The 14,927-nt window shown below is 44.4% G+C and overlaps 4 protein-coding genes and 2 non-coding genes across 6 annotated transcripts; 4 read left to right on the top strand and 2 right to left on the bottom strand.

The window, feature by feature from the left end:
- Positions 1-293: 293 nt before the first annotated feature.
- On the bottom strand, positions 294-3,812 carry BKA55DRAFT_588919 (uncharacterized protein; the record flags this gene model as incomplete). The annotated part of the gene is made up of 6 exons (XM_046194858.1): positions 294-1,427; positions 1,632-2,328; positions 2,374-2,486; positions 2,535-2,885; positions 2,925-3,441; positions 3,472-3,812. 6 exons carry the CDS (start codon positions 3,810-3,812, stop codon positions 294-296), a joined length of 3,153 nt encoding a protein of 1,050 aa, XP_046057262.1.
- Positions 3,813-4,092: 280 nt separating this feature from the next.
- On the top strand, positions 4,093-4,204 carry BKA55DRAFT_t27. The gene has a single exon. It is a non-coding gene; the product is annotated as a tRNA-Leu (tRNA).
- An 81-nt stretch (positions 4,205-4,285) lies between these two features.
- On the top strand, positions 4,286-4,397 carry BKA55DRAFT_t28. The gene has a single exon. It is a non-coding gene; the product is annotated as a tRNA-Leu (tRNA).
- Positions 4,398-6,888: 2,491 nt separating this feature from the next.
- On the top strand, positions 6,889-7,224 carry BKA55DRAFT_533090 (uncharacterized protein; the record flags this gene model as incomplete). The annotated part of the gene is made up of 1 exon (XM_046189416.1): positions 6,889-7,224. The coding sequence occupies one exon, from the start codon at positions 6,889-6,891 to the stop codon at positions 7,222-7,224; it is 336 nt and encodes a 111-aa protein (XP_046057261.1).
- Positions 7,225-8,273: 1,049 nt separating this feature from the next.
- On the top strand, positions 8,274-9,320 carry BKA55DRAFT_588918 (uncharacterized protein; the record flags this gene model as incomplete). The annotated part of the gene is made up of 4 exons (XM_046194857.1): positions 8,274-8,322; positions 8,459-8,819; positions 8,875-8,984; positions 9,016-9,320. 4 exons carry the CDS (start codon positions 8,274-8,276, stop codon positions 9,318-9,320), a joined length of 825 nt encoding a protein of 274 aa, XP_046057260.1.
- Positions 9,321-9,676: 356 nt separating this feature from the next.
- On the bottom strand, positions 9,677-13,090 carry BKA55DRAFT_603134 (fungal-specific transcription factor domain-containing protein). Its single transcript, XM_046196564.1, has 3 exons — positions 12,668-13,090; positions 11,731-12,611; positions 9,677-11,673 (listed from the first exon to the last, which is right to left on the bottom strand). The coding sequence occupies exons 1-3, from the start codon at positions 12,910-12,912 to the stop codon at positions 9,839-9,841; spliced, it is 2,961 nt and encodes a 986-aa protein (XP_046057259.1). The 5' UTR covers positions 12,913-13,090; the 3' UTR covers positions 9,677-9,838.
- Positions 13,091-14,927: the final 1,837 nt, after the last annotated feature.

The following is a 14,927-nucleotide window of genomic DNA, read 5'->3' as shown; positions in this document are numbered from 1 at the left end:
CAGCAAAGATTCAGAACCCTTCTTGTTTAGGACCAAGAGTTATGATAGCACTTTTTTTGCGGTAAGCGCCTCCCGTCGTCGCCGACATGGGTGCGTTGATATGCCGAACTGTCGTACCTCGTAGGGATGAAAGCCAATGAGACCAGTTGCGTGGAGCTCTTCTTCTCAAGACTAGTAAGTCAAACCACCATCGAGCGTCGGGATGTTGACAGTTTTCAGGCAATTTGAGAAAGCTAGAAGAATTGGTTAGCAAGGACACAGAACCAATTGAGCTGAATGATGGACATCTCAACTTACTCGATGAAGCCTGCGACATCGTCTGTTCCTCGTGGAAAATCCTCCTTACTACCCGTCCAGAAATCACCTCCGTCAGGCAGGCGTAAATCAATAGAGCTCTTTAGGAGCCACAGTGCGTCGTTCTTCTCAGGTTCTTGAATAGTTTCAAGCCGCCTGTTTGGAGGCTTCGCCCCCATCTCCCCGGTAGACGAGACACACAACTCCGGAGGATAGTCTGCATCTTCATCAGAAGACTTCAAGAGACTCGATACACTATCTGCAGGCTGAGCCTCACCCCGAACTGCTTTCCAAAGGCTGATAAAGTCGGTACCGTTTTGGTGGCTCTTCATGGCTGACAGGGGCAAAATACATGTTGAATTGTTTATGGGAACTTTGATTGTCAATCCTGTTGCGGTTCTGATATCGATCCCTAAGTCCGTGAAATGTATCGTACGCTTATCGTCTTTCTCAAGCGGAGCAATGAGCGGGCCCAGCTTGATGTCCGTCGTGACCGTCAAGTCATTTTTCAACTTGAATCTGAGTTGAACTTTTCCGCGCTGTGACACCTTGACCTGGTGACCTTCGGCTTCATTCAGATTAAGATACGGGGAGTCAGCTACTTTCCCCCTCGTAATCTTGCCGAGCCATAGCATTTGTTGTACCATGAACTGTTGCGATGCCCTCTGGAGTTTTATCCCTCCAGCTTCATCGTTGCTAGACTCACCAGCATCACCTTTGTCCCCGAAAGTCTCGATGAATCTGTCCCGCTCCGGCTGTATCATTTCATCGCCTCTTGCAGTCTCCAGTGAGGCGGCAATCCAAACACCTTCGTCAAGTTCCTGCAGAAACTCCACCCAAGCAACCTTACCCAATAACCAGCCACATAGTTTGGGTACCGTGTCTTCAAATAGTAGTTCGGCCTGTTGGCGTCTGATTATCGATAACGGTGGGCCTTCGGTCTTTCCACATCGTTCAAGGGCCAGTTTGAAACGATATGGGGGATGCACAGCAAGTGGTTTGGTCTCGAATAAGGATGAGGGCATGGGCGAGTATGGCTGGTTCCCTGCGATTGCAGAATTGCTTTCATCTAGGGCAAACTCTGGCAGTACAGAGGAGGAGTTGGAACCAGTCCAGATCCGCTCGAGCAGAAACTTCGGCAAGTTTTTGATGTAGCTGTTGATGACAGCATTCTGGAATGAATGAACACATTTGAGAAACTCCTCGTTGAAACTTCTCACGTCACCCTTCCATTCAGGGGGGTGTGCAGCGTCTAGAGGATTTGGCCCAACAACCAAACCGCCATGGCACCGATGAACGCTGGCCGCAACGGAGAAGAACGCCATGTATTGAGTGACCTTGTTCCTAAGCCTGCGAGCAAAATCGAACGACTCACCTTTCCGGATAAAGTCGTAAACCTTCCTCCATCTTTCCATCGTCTTGTCCGAGGGCCCCCAGTTCGTTGACGTTAAGTTTGCCCTTGGGTCGTCGTCAAACCGTTCGTTTTCTTCGAACATGTCTCGAGGTCTTTTCTTTGAGCCATCGTCTATTGATTCAAGCATCGGTTGAGATATGCCCTGGTCGGAGAGAGCACTGTACGAGAGATGCTGATCTAGCACAGCTCTTCTGTCTACTGAGATAGTGAATGAAGGGAGTGCATACCCTTCTGTTCCGGCTGACCGAGTTTCTGACGATACACTCTTGCAATTCATTGTCTCAGAGGTATTTATCTTCGTTGTGTAAGCAAATTCTGCTTTTGCAACCTGTAGACTCTCGAAGTATCCTGCTTTTTTCAAAGTTGCCTCTGCTTGGGTGTGGAGTTCGACACACAAAGCCTGGCGTGGTGTAGATGAAATGTCATGGCTCGAAAGTAGACGAATTGCAGTGTCCATGTAGACCCATGTGGCAACCCATGGGTACCAGAAGACCTGGCCTTGACTCGATATGCTTGGATTTCTCGCAAAACTACCAGAATGAAGATGTGGAATTATGATGGCGTCGTAGCTGCTGTTTGGAATTTGTACCAAACGAGGGATGCCCACTTCGTTCAAAAGACTACAAAGATTAGTAATTTGATTTTAAGGAGTCTCATAAACATACGATTTAGGTGGAGTTTGCCGCCGAGATGGTTGGCAGACCCAAGCGTAAACATGCTGTCCAAGACTAGCCACAATCAACGGTTGAATTGTTTCCAGCCAACTATCAAACAGCTCCTAGAGTTGCGTCAGCAATACAGTGACCATAGTTTCAGAAATTCGTACTCTTGATCGTTGCTTGTGCTTGGGAGCCAGTAGTGGCCAGTTGAAGAGTTGATTAAAGCTGAAGAGATTCGCCAGAGACGTGATAGAGGCATCGCACACACCCGTTTCCATTGCAACCATTAAAGTCAGCACACTTCTAACCAAGCTGCTGGTAGCCCGGATGCCACTCAGTATATCGGTGCCATCGTTGATGCTGCTAATAGGTGGCTCTTGTCCGCATAGAGCGAGTACTGAATAGCCATTGAGCCAGGACTTCGCAACAGCCTGAGTGGAGGCCCCAGCAATATATGTCTCGCGGCTCGCCTCCTTCAGCTTGTCTTCCTCACTCCAAACCTCTGTGCGGGTGTAATCCTACCACCTAGCGAAAAGAAGATTGATATGGGAATTGACGTCGGATGGTGGCGTGGTAAAGCAGCCGTTGGCTTTGGTCCAGAGGTTCGTTTTGCATCGCAAGAAGACACGTTCTTCCTCGTAATCGACGCTTATGACTCCATGTTTCCCCCCACGTTGGCGATTAAGGAGGGTGCGAAACCCGAAAAAAGCAATAAGGCAGCGCTCGGTTTGATCAGTGACGGAATTGTGAAACCGCTGGGACAAAATGTTCTGTTGGCCGCTCAACTTGCTGAAATCTGGCACAAAACTTCCGTGGATTGTGAAAACCTTGTGAAGAGTAGCAATCTCAGGATATCGCTTATGCAGTATATAGAGAAACATTCCAAGGAGTGACTGTGGCCGTCCTGCATTCTTCTGCACCCGTTTGAATGGGTTTCTTGGCGCGGATGTTGACCCAACGTAGCGGACAGTTATCCGGGTGGTGGGATCACTGCATTTGAGGAAAAATATCCAGTCTTGTACGCTGTTCTCGTACCCGTGTAGTCGAAGCTCCTCAATTATTTGGTGAAACTGCCTGGCTTCCATCGGCCAAGATCAGAAATACGCAACGGAGCCTGCTTCAAGCCTTGGGGACAATTTTGTGCATTGTTCGATTTTGATGATCTTTGCTAGCTGATCGTCACTTGTTAGCATTGGATGATTGAGCCAGTCGCGCATGGCGGTTCCGACTCCGTCATCTTCTCCACATGAAAGGATTCTATGGGCAATTAGTTCATCAATATCTGTTGCCAAGCGGAGTTGGGTTCGTAGAAGCTGCTGAGGAACACGCCCATCTCCCAGAGAAGACACGGAGTAGCTTCTGCATCGGGCAATTATCTTCATCCGCTGTCGTACTGCGCCTCCAGAAAAGCTGGCGGACCTTCTCTTCGACGAGAAACTGGCCATGATGGTTAATGACGTTGGCGCTGACTTGATGCTGCTACGCCATTTGCAAAGAAATTAAAGCAGGCCCTGGCGACTTGCAATCGCGGTGCAAGTGTGCAGTTACGAGATAAGTAGACAAGGGGAAGAGGTGATTGACTTTGATGAGGTGAAGAGTTAGATGAGGCTTGAATTTATATTTGTATTCTTTATGGAAAAAAAAAAACAAAGGCAAAAAAAAAAGTGGTGGTAAGCTTGGAGGCTACCGATATATACATTCAACGTCAAGAATTTCATAACAAAAGTCAAGGTGGCCGAGTGGTCTAAGGCGCTGCATTCAAGACACGGTCTTACCCAGCTAACTGGGGCATTCTGCAGTATCGAAAGATTCTTGGGTTCGAATCCCAACCTTGACAACATTTATATTTTTGCCTGAAGTGTGGCATTGTATAATATCACTCATATATACTACGTGCTGTAGCATTTCTGTAGAACAGGTCAAGATGGCCGAGTGGTCTAAGGCGCTGCATTCAAGACACGGTCTTACCTAGTTAACTAGGGAGTTCTGCAGTATCGAAAGATTCTTGGGTTCGAATCCCAATCTTGACAAAGAATTACTTTTTAATATTTCTTTTATTTCTTTTACTGTTAAGTGGTATTTATAAATAACATTAGTTCCTTTATAACTACGTTGCTGCACATGGCAAGACGTCAGATTTATAGTTAGGTTGTTTCCTAATACAAACAAGCTGCATTTAGTACTACAAAATTCCCCAAGACCAAAGTCATAGTAGAAAACCTTCGTTACATCTCATAATGACTATCTTTTATAAACTGTATGTAATTATAGTCCTATAATCGAATTGTCATTGTGCGATCACATAGACAATGAAATGTAAAATACCTCGACTTTTCCTCCATGCTCTTGACTGACTTATGTCAATAGCTGGAGGCCACGAAAGCTGTCATGTCTGGCTCCTTGCTGTTGCTCTAGCTGCGGCATTATGACCGAACACACAGAACAAAGTCATTATACTGGTGTCTAAGTAAATGAAAGTATCGGGCGACAAAAACCAAGTCCACTAAAGAGACAACAAGAGAACATATCAAAGAGGTATTCAGCAGCCAAGTTCACAGGAGGCTGCTCGTGGTGTGCAATATGATGCCTGAATTTGAGACTTCAGGCGGTCATCCTCTGAAAACTCCTGTAAACCACCCTCTTTCTCGGGGCATTTATAGGTGGCAAATGGTTCCGCGAGCAATGTTGACTGGCTCCGAGGAATCCCAACAGTGGGTCTCTGAAAGCGGGGGTGAGGACTGGGGCCGCCGTTCCTAAGTGCCGCGAATCTGGGGAAGCGGGTCTTTAGCGGACTTAATGGAGACGCTTCAGGGGGCTCGAGGACCCTCCCTCTCCATGCTAGCGCCAGTGATTAATGGACGGCACGCGACTTGTAAAAGTGCAATGAATCGCTGTAAGTTGTAGGGGGGAGAGAGGGTTTGAAATACACGACGGAAGTACTTGGGAGGAATGTCACTGACAAGTCATCCTGCATGGAGGAGCGCAAGTAGCGGGCGGCCAGACGCACCGTTTCCCTGTCTGGCTCCTGCATCTGCCCTCCGTTCCAAGTAACTGTGCCGCACATCGTTGTTTTTGGAGCATTAGGTACCTGGGGTGCTGTTAAGATTATTGAAATTGGCACGACGGAGATGCGTATCGTTGCGCACTCAACGACTGTAATGCACTGAACATGAGATTCTTATCCCTCTTGATCAATTGTCTCTGAATACTGGGCTGACACTTGCATTTTACGCAACACACGAAACGAAATAGGGTCGCATTCGTTGATTTTACTGCGTAGAAAACATGCCACTTCCTGCTTGCGTCTACCGGCGGGGTATGGAGTTTCAGTCACCCAGTGTCGGCTCCAATTTCTTTGATTTAATCTCATTTGATTTGCCTCCCTGCACACCTCGTAGTCACATTTCCCTGTATTCTACTCCGTACTGCTACGCAACGTGACCACTTTGCTGAACCAAGAAGTGCAATCTTCTTCACAGCGAGGTACTGTTTTTAAATCAAGTTTGAAGTCTGATTGACAGCCGAAACTTCTGGATCAGCTGTGAGAGATTGCTTCGTTGCCATTTCTCTCAATCCGGCATGACACTGCACATCTTACTACCCAAGACAACCAAACCGACAAGCCACCATCTCGCTTGGAGCAGCTGAATCTCGACTTGAAGCGACCCTCCCGCAGCAGAACCTGAATCTCCTGGATCGCCCCCTGCTCTCCCCCGCGTCAAACGACAATGACCTCTGAGGCGTTCGATGGCGTGGCAACCTTCACATGGGAGTTTCCCCCTCGTCGCATGTATCTCTCCGCCTAAGCTGCCCTGCCCTGCGCCTCTCAATAGGTACTTGACTGTTTTCAGAACCGCCTCGACCAACCGTGAGCAGCGAGCTATCAAGTCACGAGGGTCGAGGCTCGAAGTAATGGAGGGCATTGACCTAAGGAGCAGCGAATCATCATCTGTCTCGGCCTGCGGGAGAGTTTGAGGTTGGGGGGAGATTGCAAGCCATCCGCATTCAAGTGTAACCTTGTCGGTCAGCACAGTATTTGTCTTACTATGTACTGCCATTTGCAGCGATCCATACTCACATGGACAAGTATCGCCCCGTCAGTTCTCACACCTTCGCCTTGACCATTTGCTTGTCTCCTCGCCTCGATGTCGCAGTCTCCCTACCGTGCAGGTTGATCATCCAAGCGCTGTTACCCCGCTCGATCTTGAACAAGCATTCAATCAATCATGGCTGCACGTATATAATAGAGTGAGTAGCCATTTCCGACTCAATTCTGTTTTCTGACTCTTTCATCCCAATCAAATCAATCCTCCAAACACTCATCAACTTAAACTTTCTTGAGACTGCCTATCCTCCTGACAACTACAACGCTTTTTGACACCTCTCATACGCAACCATCAGATTCGGTCGAACACGTCGATTGGATCAATAAACAGTGAGTAAAATCCCCCAAAAGTACAACCAAGCTATACCTGACACTCATTGTAAGACTTTTAAACATCCCCCCCACAAATACACAACATGCCTGTCCGCGTTCCCAAGCTTCCCGCTGCCAAGCCCTCAGAGATCTTCTGCATGGGTGCGGCCGGTGTTGGCGTCTTGACACCTCTCTACCTCGTCATGCCTGGCGCCGAGGAGCGTCTCTCCAACCAGACCAACAAGTGGGCTCCACGATGGGAGAGGAACGTCAGCTACTTCATTCCTCCCATGGAGAAGGGCGTCCAGCGCATCGAGCCTCCCGTGTCCAGAATGGTTCAACGTGTCGAGGACCGTCTTCCTCTTGAGAAGATGGCCAAGTCAGTCGACAAGGGCATTCGAAGTGGTATCGCTCGATTCAATGGCGAGAATAAGCCCTAAGAACATATTTTATCTGTTTACGGCCTTGACCTGAGACTTTGCCAGGCGGGTGTCTTTCCTTTGTACATTATCATTAGCATACCCCGGGTAGATGACACATCGTTCACGAAAGCCCATACATGAATTGAATGATCTTATCTTCACATGCACTCTTCTTTACTTCGTGGTGACTTGTGCCTCGGTGATACCTCTCGTTGTTCATTGTCTGTGAGGGTCATTTAGGTCTTGATCACACCATCGTGTTTCCCTGTCTTGTCATTCTGTTACTTCAGCCTGTTCATCCCATCGATTTTGATCTCAACCTGTCGATTGCCCCAAAGAGTATTTCGTCTTTTACGATGTCGGGATTTAATCCTGCACCTCGTTGAGCGCCCTGATCTTTTTCATGGTTAATTAATCTCTCTGTCGTCATCCGCCCGGTCTACGTTATGTGTACGTAGACCCAGCTGACACTCTACAGATTCTGCGATACGATGTCCATCGACTACTCATGCCGTTTCTACTTCACATATCGCAATACTTAAATATAAAGACGAGGCCCGCGAGCGACCACAACCCGTATCCATTGCGGTGACGCGACACTATAGTGCCTGGCCATATCGTGTCAATTGTGCTAATGATGATAAGAATTCGGTTTACGATGTCGATATCCCTCAAACCCTTGCGCCATACCCATTACCTATCATTATCCAAACCCTATATCTACCGTTGAAAGCATGTCTGTCTTGAGAGATACCACCCGGCCTATATGTGATGTTATGAGGCTCAATGCATGTCGTGATGAGTGGAACCTCGGTGTGACGCATCCTGGCCCGATAGCTTCAATCTAACGACCGACCCCAGTTGAGTCTTTGTGGATACACTAGTACACGAACAGTGTTCATAGAAGTGCAATGGGCCGACACCTTTTCCGAGATATCGTGGCCGTAGCGCTAAAAGACCAAGTCAAGTGGTGAGATAAGGCTCTTCTGCGATCTCTTTTCTTTACAGTCGCGCCGCCTTAAGCGAGTCAGGATACTTGGAATCAACACCACGCCTCCTCCATCAGAATGACCATCTTACTTCGTGGATCCGCCTTCATCACAGGCGCAGCCTCCGGTACGTTCCCGCTATTTGCCCATTACCATCGCCCCGCATTTCACTATACGCCATCGCGTGCCATGGCCGAGACGGACTTGGAGCTACTCATTTAGTGGGTTGTTAGAGTCTCCATTGCTGATATGATCCTCATTAGGTATTGGACAGCAGACTGCCACTGCCTTCGCACAGCATGGAGTCACAAAGCTAGCATTGGCCGACATCAACCAAGAAGCACTATCTATATCCGTCGGATCGTTGAAGAAACAGTTCCCCAATGTCCAAGTTCTAGCGGTGCATCTCGATGTTCGTGACTCTACGCAGGTCAAGGAAGGCATTGTCAAGATAATCGGCGAGTTTGGTCGTCTGGACATTGCTGTGAACAATGCCGGTATCAGTGGCAGTGGTCGAAAGACACATGAGTTGGAAGACGACGAGTGGCTTAGAATTCTCGATGTGAATTTGCAGGGTGTATATCGATGTCAGAAAGAAGAACTTGATGTCATGGTAAATCAAGAGTACGTCTACCAAAATATCTTGAATCCAAATGGTGGAAGAGCTAAACCCTCTCAGAGATTTGGGACCTCGGATTGGCCGTGGAAGGATCATCAATGTGGGAAGTATGTTTGCTGTTGTTGCACCAAACAACCAAGACCATACTGCCTATACAACTGCCAAACATGGTATGCTGTGCAATACCTCTGCGGACCGCAGTTCGTCCAAGCACTGACAGACTGCTAGGGATCATTGGCTTGACCAAGGCTGACGCAAACTCTTACGGGCCTTTGGGCATCCGTATTAATGCCATATGTCCAGGCTACGTCGAGACGCCTCTACTCACGAATATCATGAGCCGCGATCCGGACTCACCACTCGCAGTGGACTTGGCAAGAACCCCTTTAAAGCGGCTCGCCACTATGGAGGAGGTGGCCGATGCTATAGTCCTGTTGGCTTCTCCCATGAATAGCTATATGCAAGGCGCCAGTATGATCTGTGACGGAGGGTTTACCAGTAACTAGACACTCGTATCGCCGGACCAAGATCTATAACATATCTCCCCGATCTAGGATGGCATCACCTGAATCATGCATGCATCTAAAATGCAGGACCTGAACTACTATCGTTCAAGTCATGATTAGCCATTTTTACCCTACCGGTGGTGTGTCGTTTAGCCCCTTTGGTTTTGAAGCACCATGCCTTCCCTTTCATCCATAAGACTCTCTTGAGTGATCTACCTTGCGTCTTTATATCGTGCTTCGACTGAGCTAAACAAACCGATACAAGTGAGGGTATTGCGAAATTGCTTTGTTGGTTTGGCAAAAGCCCATACCACAGCGGTTTGATTTAGGCATATGCAGATAGTATCCTCAAGACACCTAGTTTTAATATACAATTTCGTATAGATACAGACTTATTCATATCCCGCAGACATAAATAGCAAAATCAACTCTGCAAATCCAAAGTAAAACAACAGAACATACCAAGCGTGAACGTCCTTGAACACCTTGCAGAAGAGACAGTAACCCGACAATAGCACCTAACCAAAATTAAAAAAGTCAAGAGAGTAGTTTCTCTGTTCGTCGTTGCTCCCGTCATTCAGACGTGTTGTTTTGCCCACATTCGGGCCATATTCGTCCATCCTTCCTGAACCAACGGTCCCAACGTTGGTACTCGTCCAGTTTGTTCCGATATGAGGGAGCTTGCTGGATGAAGGCTGATGCATACCACCCTCGCTGCTCCCAAACTTTGGGGGTTCCTTGGCTGAGCTGAAAGCAGCCATTCCTGACATGATACCAGTTGACATCGCGGCACTCTGATTCAACACTGAACTGGCACTGAGACCAGCAGTTCCGGCAGACCAGTCTATGGCACCATGAAATTGACCTTGTGGAAAAGAAGGCTGCATGTTAGGCAGGCCCCAACTGTCAGGTAACGGGTGACCGAGGTTCGCGGCATTGAGTGTACCGACCATGTGGCCTGGAGCAAGGTCGGGATGATGCATATTGACCGCGTTCGCCCCCACCAACGTGAGGCCAAGTTGTTCCGGCTGGCTGTGCATATTCATAGGAAACATGGTTGGATCAAGCGGCGGTTGGCTTTGTTGACCGTACGGCAGGGATAGAGGTGGTGCCGGTTGCGATGTCATACCGAGATATGACGGCTTCGATGAGGCATAGTCTGAGGTCTGTCGGTGAACAGAAGGCCGTCTCTTCTTAGGAGGCTGATTGAAGTCGGTATCGGCTTCACGCCTGACAGGGACAATAGGAACCGATGTATTGCTGTCATAAGAGACGCCGCTTCTCGCACTACTGGCGCCAATACTAATGGTCTGCTGGCCTGCGCTGCCGCTGCGCGACCGTGAAACGTCAGTCATACTGCTCCGGATCTGCTCAAGTACAGCCTTGAGCAAGTCATCCATCCTGCTAGCCGGATGATATGTAGCGCTCATATCGCCAACAGCATCAGATAGAATCTCAAGATAGCCGATATACGTCTGGCGATTTGGCTCATCGCGCTGGTAGGCGAGTGCAGCAATCAACGCGATTGATGCAGTACCCGCATGCTGGATTCCCGTGATGAAAATCTTTCGTCCGTCGAATCTTTGACGATGCTGCCAGAAAATCCGGGCCACGCGTATCGCTTGCTGGGTACATATGCTGCGGGCCAACGATGTGCGGCTCCCATGGACGACGCGTTGACGGTCATCGGTAGGCATCGGCGAACCCTCAGCAGTGAAATGATGCCTGGGGCTCTCGGATTCTGCTTTTCTGTCGCTTTCAGGACTTGGATGCGATCCAGTACTCGAACTGTCGCCCGAGATTGAGCCATATTTGGCCCATGGTCGATGTAGTAAAATCATAGTTACGTGATATTGTTGATGTAATAAGAAGAAACTGTAAGGAGCTGTCTTGACATTGCTCGGCTTCCATGCCATGCGGTCGGGCAATCGCCTATACCAATTTTGAAGTTGCCTGTCGAGATTGATGACCTGCAGATATCTGTTTTCTTCGGCTTCATTAGTCGCAAATGCGCCGGTCTGTTCCGCCGCCTTGTTGGAGTTGCTCAGATCACGTATTTCGACGATTCGTCCGGCCAATTCCATCAACTCAATGAGCTGCTCATAAATTTCGGTTGTCAACTCTACCTTGGGAGCATCGAAGCCGAAAGAAGCGAGCTGGGAAAACCGGTTTGATAAGAGATCAACGTCTTGGCTTTTGATAGCCAATGGCCTGCCCAGAAATAGTCCCCAATATCTGTCATAGATCACACATGCCTGCATGACCATGTTTCGAATTTTTGTGTCTTGTTCAGACATGTTGCTGGTGCAATCTAAATGGAGGCCAATATCGAAAGCAAGGCGATTTGCCATTCCTAGACACAGTTAGCGGGAAGAAAATTCAAAAAACATGGACAATAATCAAGACTCACCAGAGTACATCCAGCCGGTGTTATCTCTACCGACACCGCATTCAAGATCTCCAAGCAACAGTAAGGCCTGAACACTAGGAATCCCACCAGGACGCTCGAGCTCGATATCAAGCATGTGCTTGGCCTCTCTATGGAGAGAACTTTCTCGTGGACTCAGCGTTATCTTACGCATATCATCTCGGTCCATATCGGCCACACGATACCCCATGGCCAACACTGCGATGTGAAGAAAATGAGAGTAAAACTTTGAAGACTTTGATATTCGGTCAGCCTCGAAAGAATCTCGATCGATGATTTGAATAACAGAATTATAGTAGTGGAAGAATCCATCAACAAGATAGTCGTGTGTCTCCGAGCTCAGCGATTGGATGATCTTCTCTGCTCTGCGGATTTGTTCAGGCGGCTCACGCGTATATGATAGGCTTGTTGATTCGGCATAAACATGGCTGTTGGCTGTGGGCCCAAAGAAACGCAGTCGTCCGGAGATTTGGTCAAATGAGAGGTTGCCTTTGGTCGACAGAAGTCGATGGATGATGTCCTCTTGCTTAGGATCCAGAATGCGAAATGGTGAATCATCATTGCAACGTGAGTACCCTGGCTGTTTTTCACGCGAATTTGTCGACGTAAGTTCGCTCTCACGTGTCGCGAGATCGTCGTCTGGATAGTCCGGCGGAGAGTGGTCTTCGCTCGCTGGGGACTTGGAATCAGGTTGCGGGGATGGGTCAGTATTCCCCGTCGCAGTGGCTATGGTATCTTGCACATCGTGCCTTGTTTTTGGAGGATGAGTCGCTGGAGGCGGCACCACACCCTTTTCCAAGAGCAAGCCTTCAAGCATCGAGATTCTGTCCGATAATGAGGACATAAATGCCTTGGATATAGGACTTCAAAATTTCATTAGCCTTGGCTCATGATGGGGCTGAAACACATGAGCTCATACCGTCTTCGCTCATCGTCATTTTTGATGATGCACTCTGCACCTGACTTTGCGCAGGCGGTGCATTCGGTCTGATTCTTAGGTACAACGCAGCGTATCCTTCTGTCGCGGCATGACGCACAGGCGACAGATGCGCGATGTCGTACTTGTTGCTTGCTTGTGTTACGCACGGAGTTGCTTTTGGGGGAGATATTCTGGCTGCTCGCATCGAGATTAGGGGCATCTTTTGCACTGGCAGAAAGAGCCATGGTGACCTGCGCGCAGCTGAATACAGCTAGTCCCAGAGCGGACTCACTGTTTGTGAGCCTGACGGATCTCGGTTACCGAAATTGGATTGGAAAACGTCTGGGCAAGTGTTGATAAGGAGAAGATTTTGGTTAGGAAGCGGAGTTGCAAAATGGGAGCTGGAACCCGGGCCTTAGCCTGGTGCTGGAGCTTGGACCTTTCCCCACGCTGCGATGTGGAGCTAAGGATGGTCCTTAACGGTACAGTGGGCGTGCGAAAGTTCCGACACATGACCAAAATTAGCCCTTTTTCTTTATTTCTTAATATATAGTTATTAAAATTTAGTATAATATTAAGAGTTTCATTATTTAAGAACTAATTAATTTAACTATTACTTAAACTCTAAAAATATATAATATATATTTTTAAAGTATTTTATTTTTAAGTTTTAAAAAAAGTAAATATAAAAATTAATTACTAGTTTTTTAAAGCCTAGTTATTAGCTTATTAAGCTTATAAATAAAATATTATATTTATATTAAATTAAAACTATTATTAGGCTATTTAAAAATATAATAATAATATAAATTTATATTTTAATTAATTTAATATAAGACTTTTAAAAAGCTAAATAAAAAGAAATTTCTTAAAGAATTATTAAAATTAAGCTTATTATTATATCTTTTTTTTTTTCCCTTACCTTTAGCCTTATATAAGGCTATTAAGCTTTTTAGCCTGTTTATTAATAATTTAAATAATAAAACCCTTATAATATATTATTTCTTAATTTAAATTATTACTTTTTTATTAATTTTACTTTATTTATCTTTATATATAAAGCTAATTAATTATATACCTTATTATATATATTTAATTAATTAAAGTTAATTTAACTTTTATTAAATAACTTATATAAAGTAAACTTAATATAATTCCTTTAATATATTTTAACTTTAATAGAATTTTTATAACACCCTGCCTTTATATTATATTTATCTTAAACCTTTATATATAAACTCTCTATCCTTATACTCTTATAATTTAAGATTATAGCTAGGCTATTATTAATTTAAAAGTAACTTTTTTATAATATTAATTACTTTTATAAATATATTAAAAAGCTATTTTTTATATATAAATAAGTTACTTATAAAAGTGATAAAAAAAGCTATTTTATTTAATTAAAAATAATAACCTTTTTTTAAGGCTATTTTTAAATTTATAAAACTTTATAATTTATTATTAAATTAAATTAAAATTATAACTAGTTATATAATAAATATAATTATATAATTATAAGCTATTTTATAAAAGTATTAAAATAATATAATTATTATATTATTAATAAAAAGAATTAAAAAAAAGAAAATTATATTAAATAATATACTTTAATATAATAAATAAATTTAATATATTATATTATAAAGGTTAATTAAGAAGTAATTCTTTAAATAAGTTAAAAAAAGAAAGTTAATTTAATTATTAAGATATAATTAATATTAATATTACTTAATTAAGGTAATAATTATATTATTAAGGCAGATAAATCTTATTTAATTTTAACTTTTATAATATAATATATTTAATTTATTTATTATAAAGTATATTATTTAACTTAATTTATTTTAACGTTTCTTATTAATAATAAAATAGCTATATTACCTTAATATTATAAAATAGCTTATAGTAATATATTTATATTTATTATTTCTTTTTTTCTTTTTTTCTTCTCCCTTACCTTTAGCCTTATATAAGGCTATTAAGGTTTTTATCTTTTCTATTAATAGTTTAAATAATAAGATTCCTATAATATACTATTATTATAAAATTTAAAAATAAATTAAGTTTATTTACCTTAATAATATAATTACTACCTTAACTAAGTAATACTAATATTAATTATATCTTAATAGCTAAAGTAACCTTCTTCCTTTAACCTATCTAAATAAATACTATATTTAATTTATTTATTATATTTAAATATATTATCTAACTTAACTTTCCCTTTTAACCCTTCTTATTAATAATATAATAGCTA

This window comes from Fusarium redolens (assembly GCF_020744475.1).
Source record: "Fusarium redolens strain MPI-CAGE-AT-0023 chromosome Unknown BKA55scaffold_1, whole genome shotgun sequence".
Classification (NCBI taxonomy): domain Eukaryota; kingdom Fungi; phylum Ascomycota; class Sordariomycetes; order Hypocreales; family Nectriaceae; genus Fusarium; species Fusarium redolens.
This window is presented reverse-complemented; position numbering and strand designations above follow the sequence as displayed.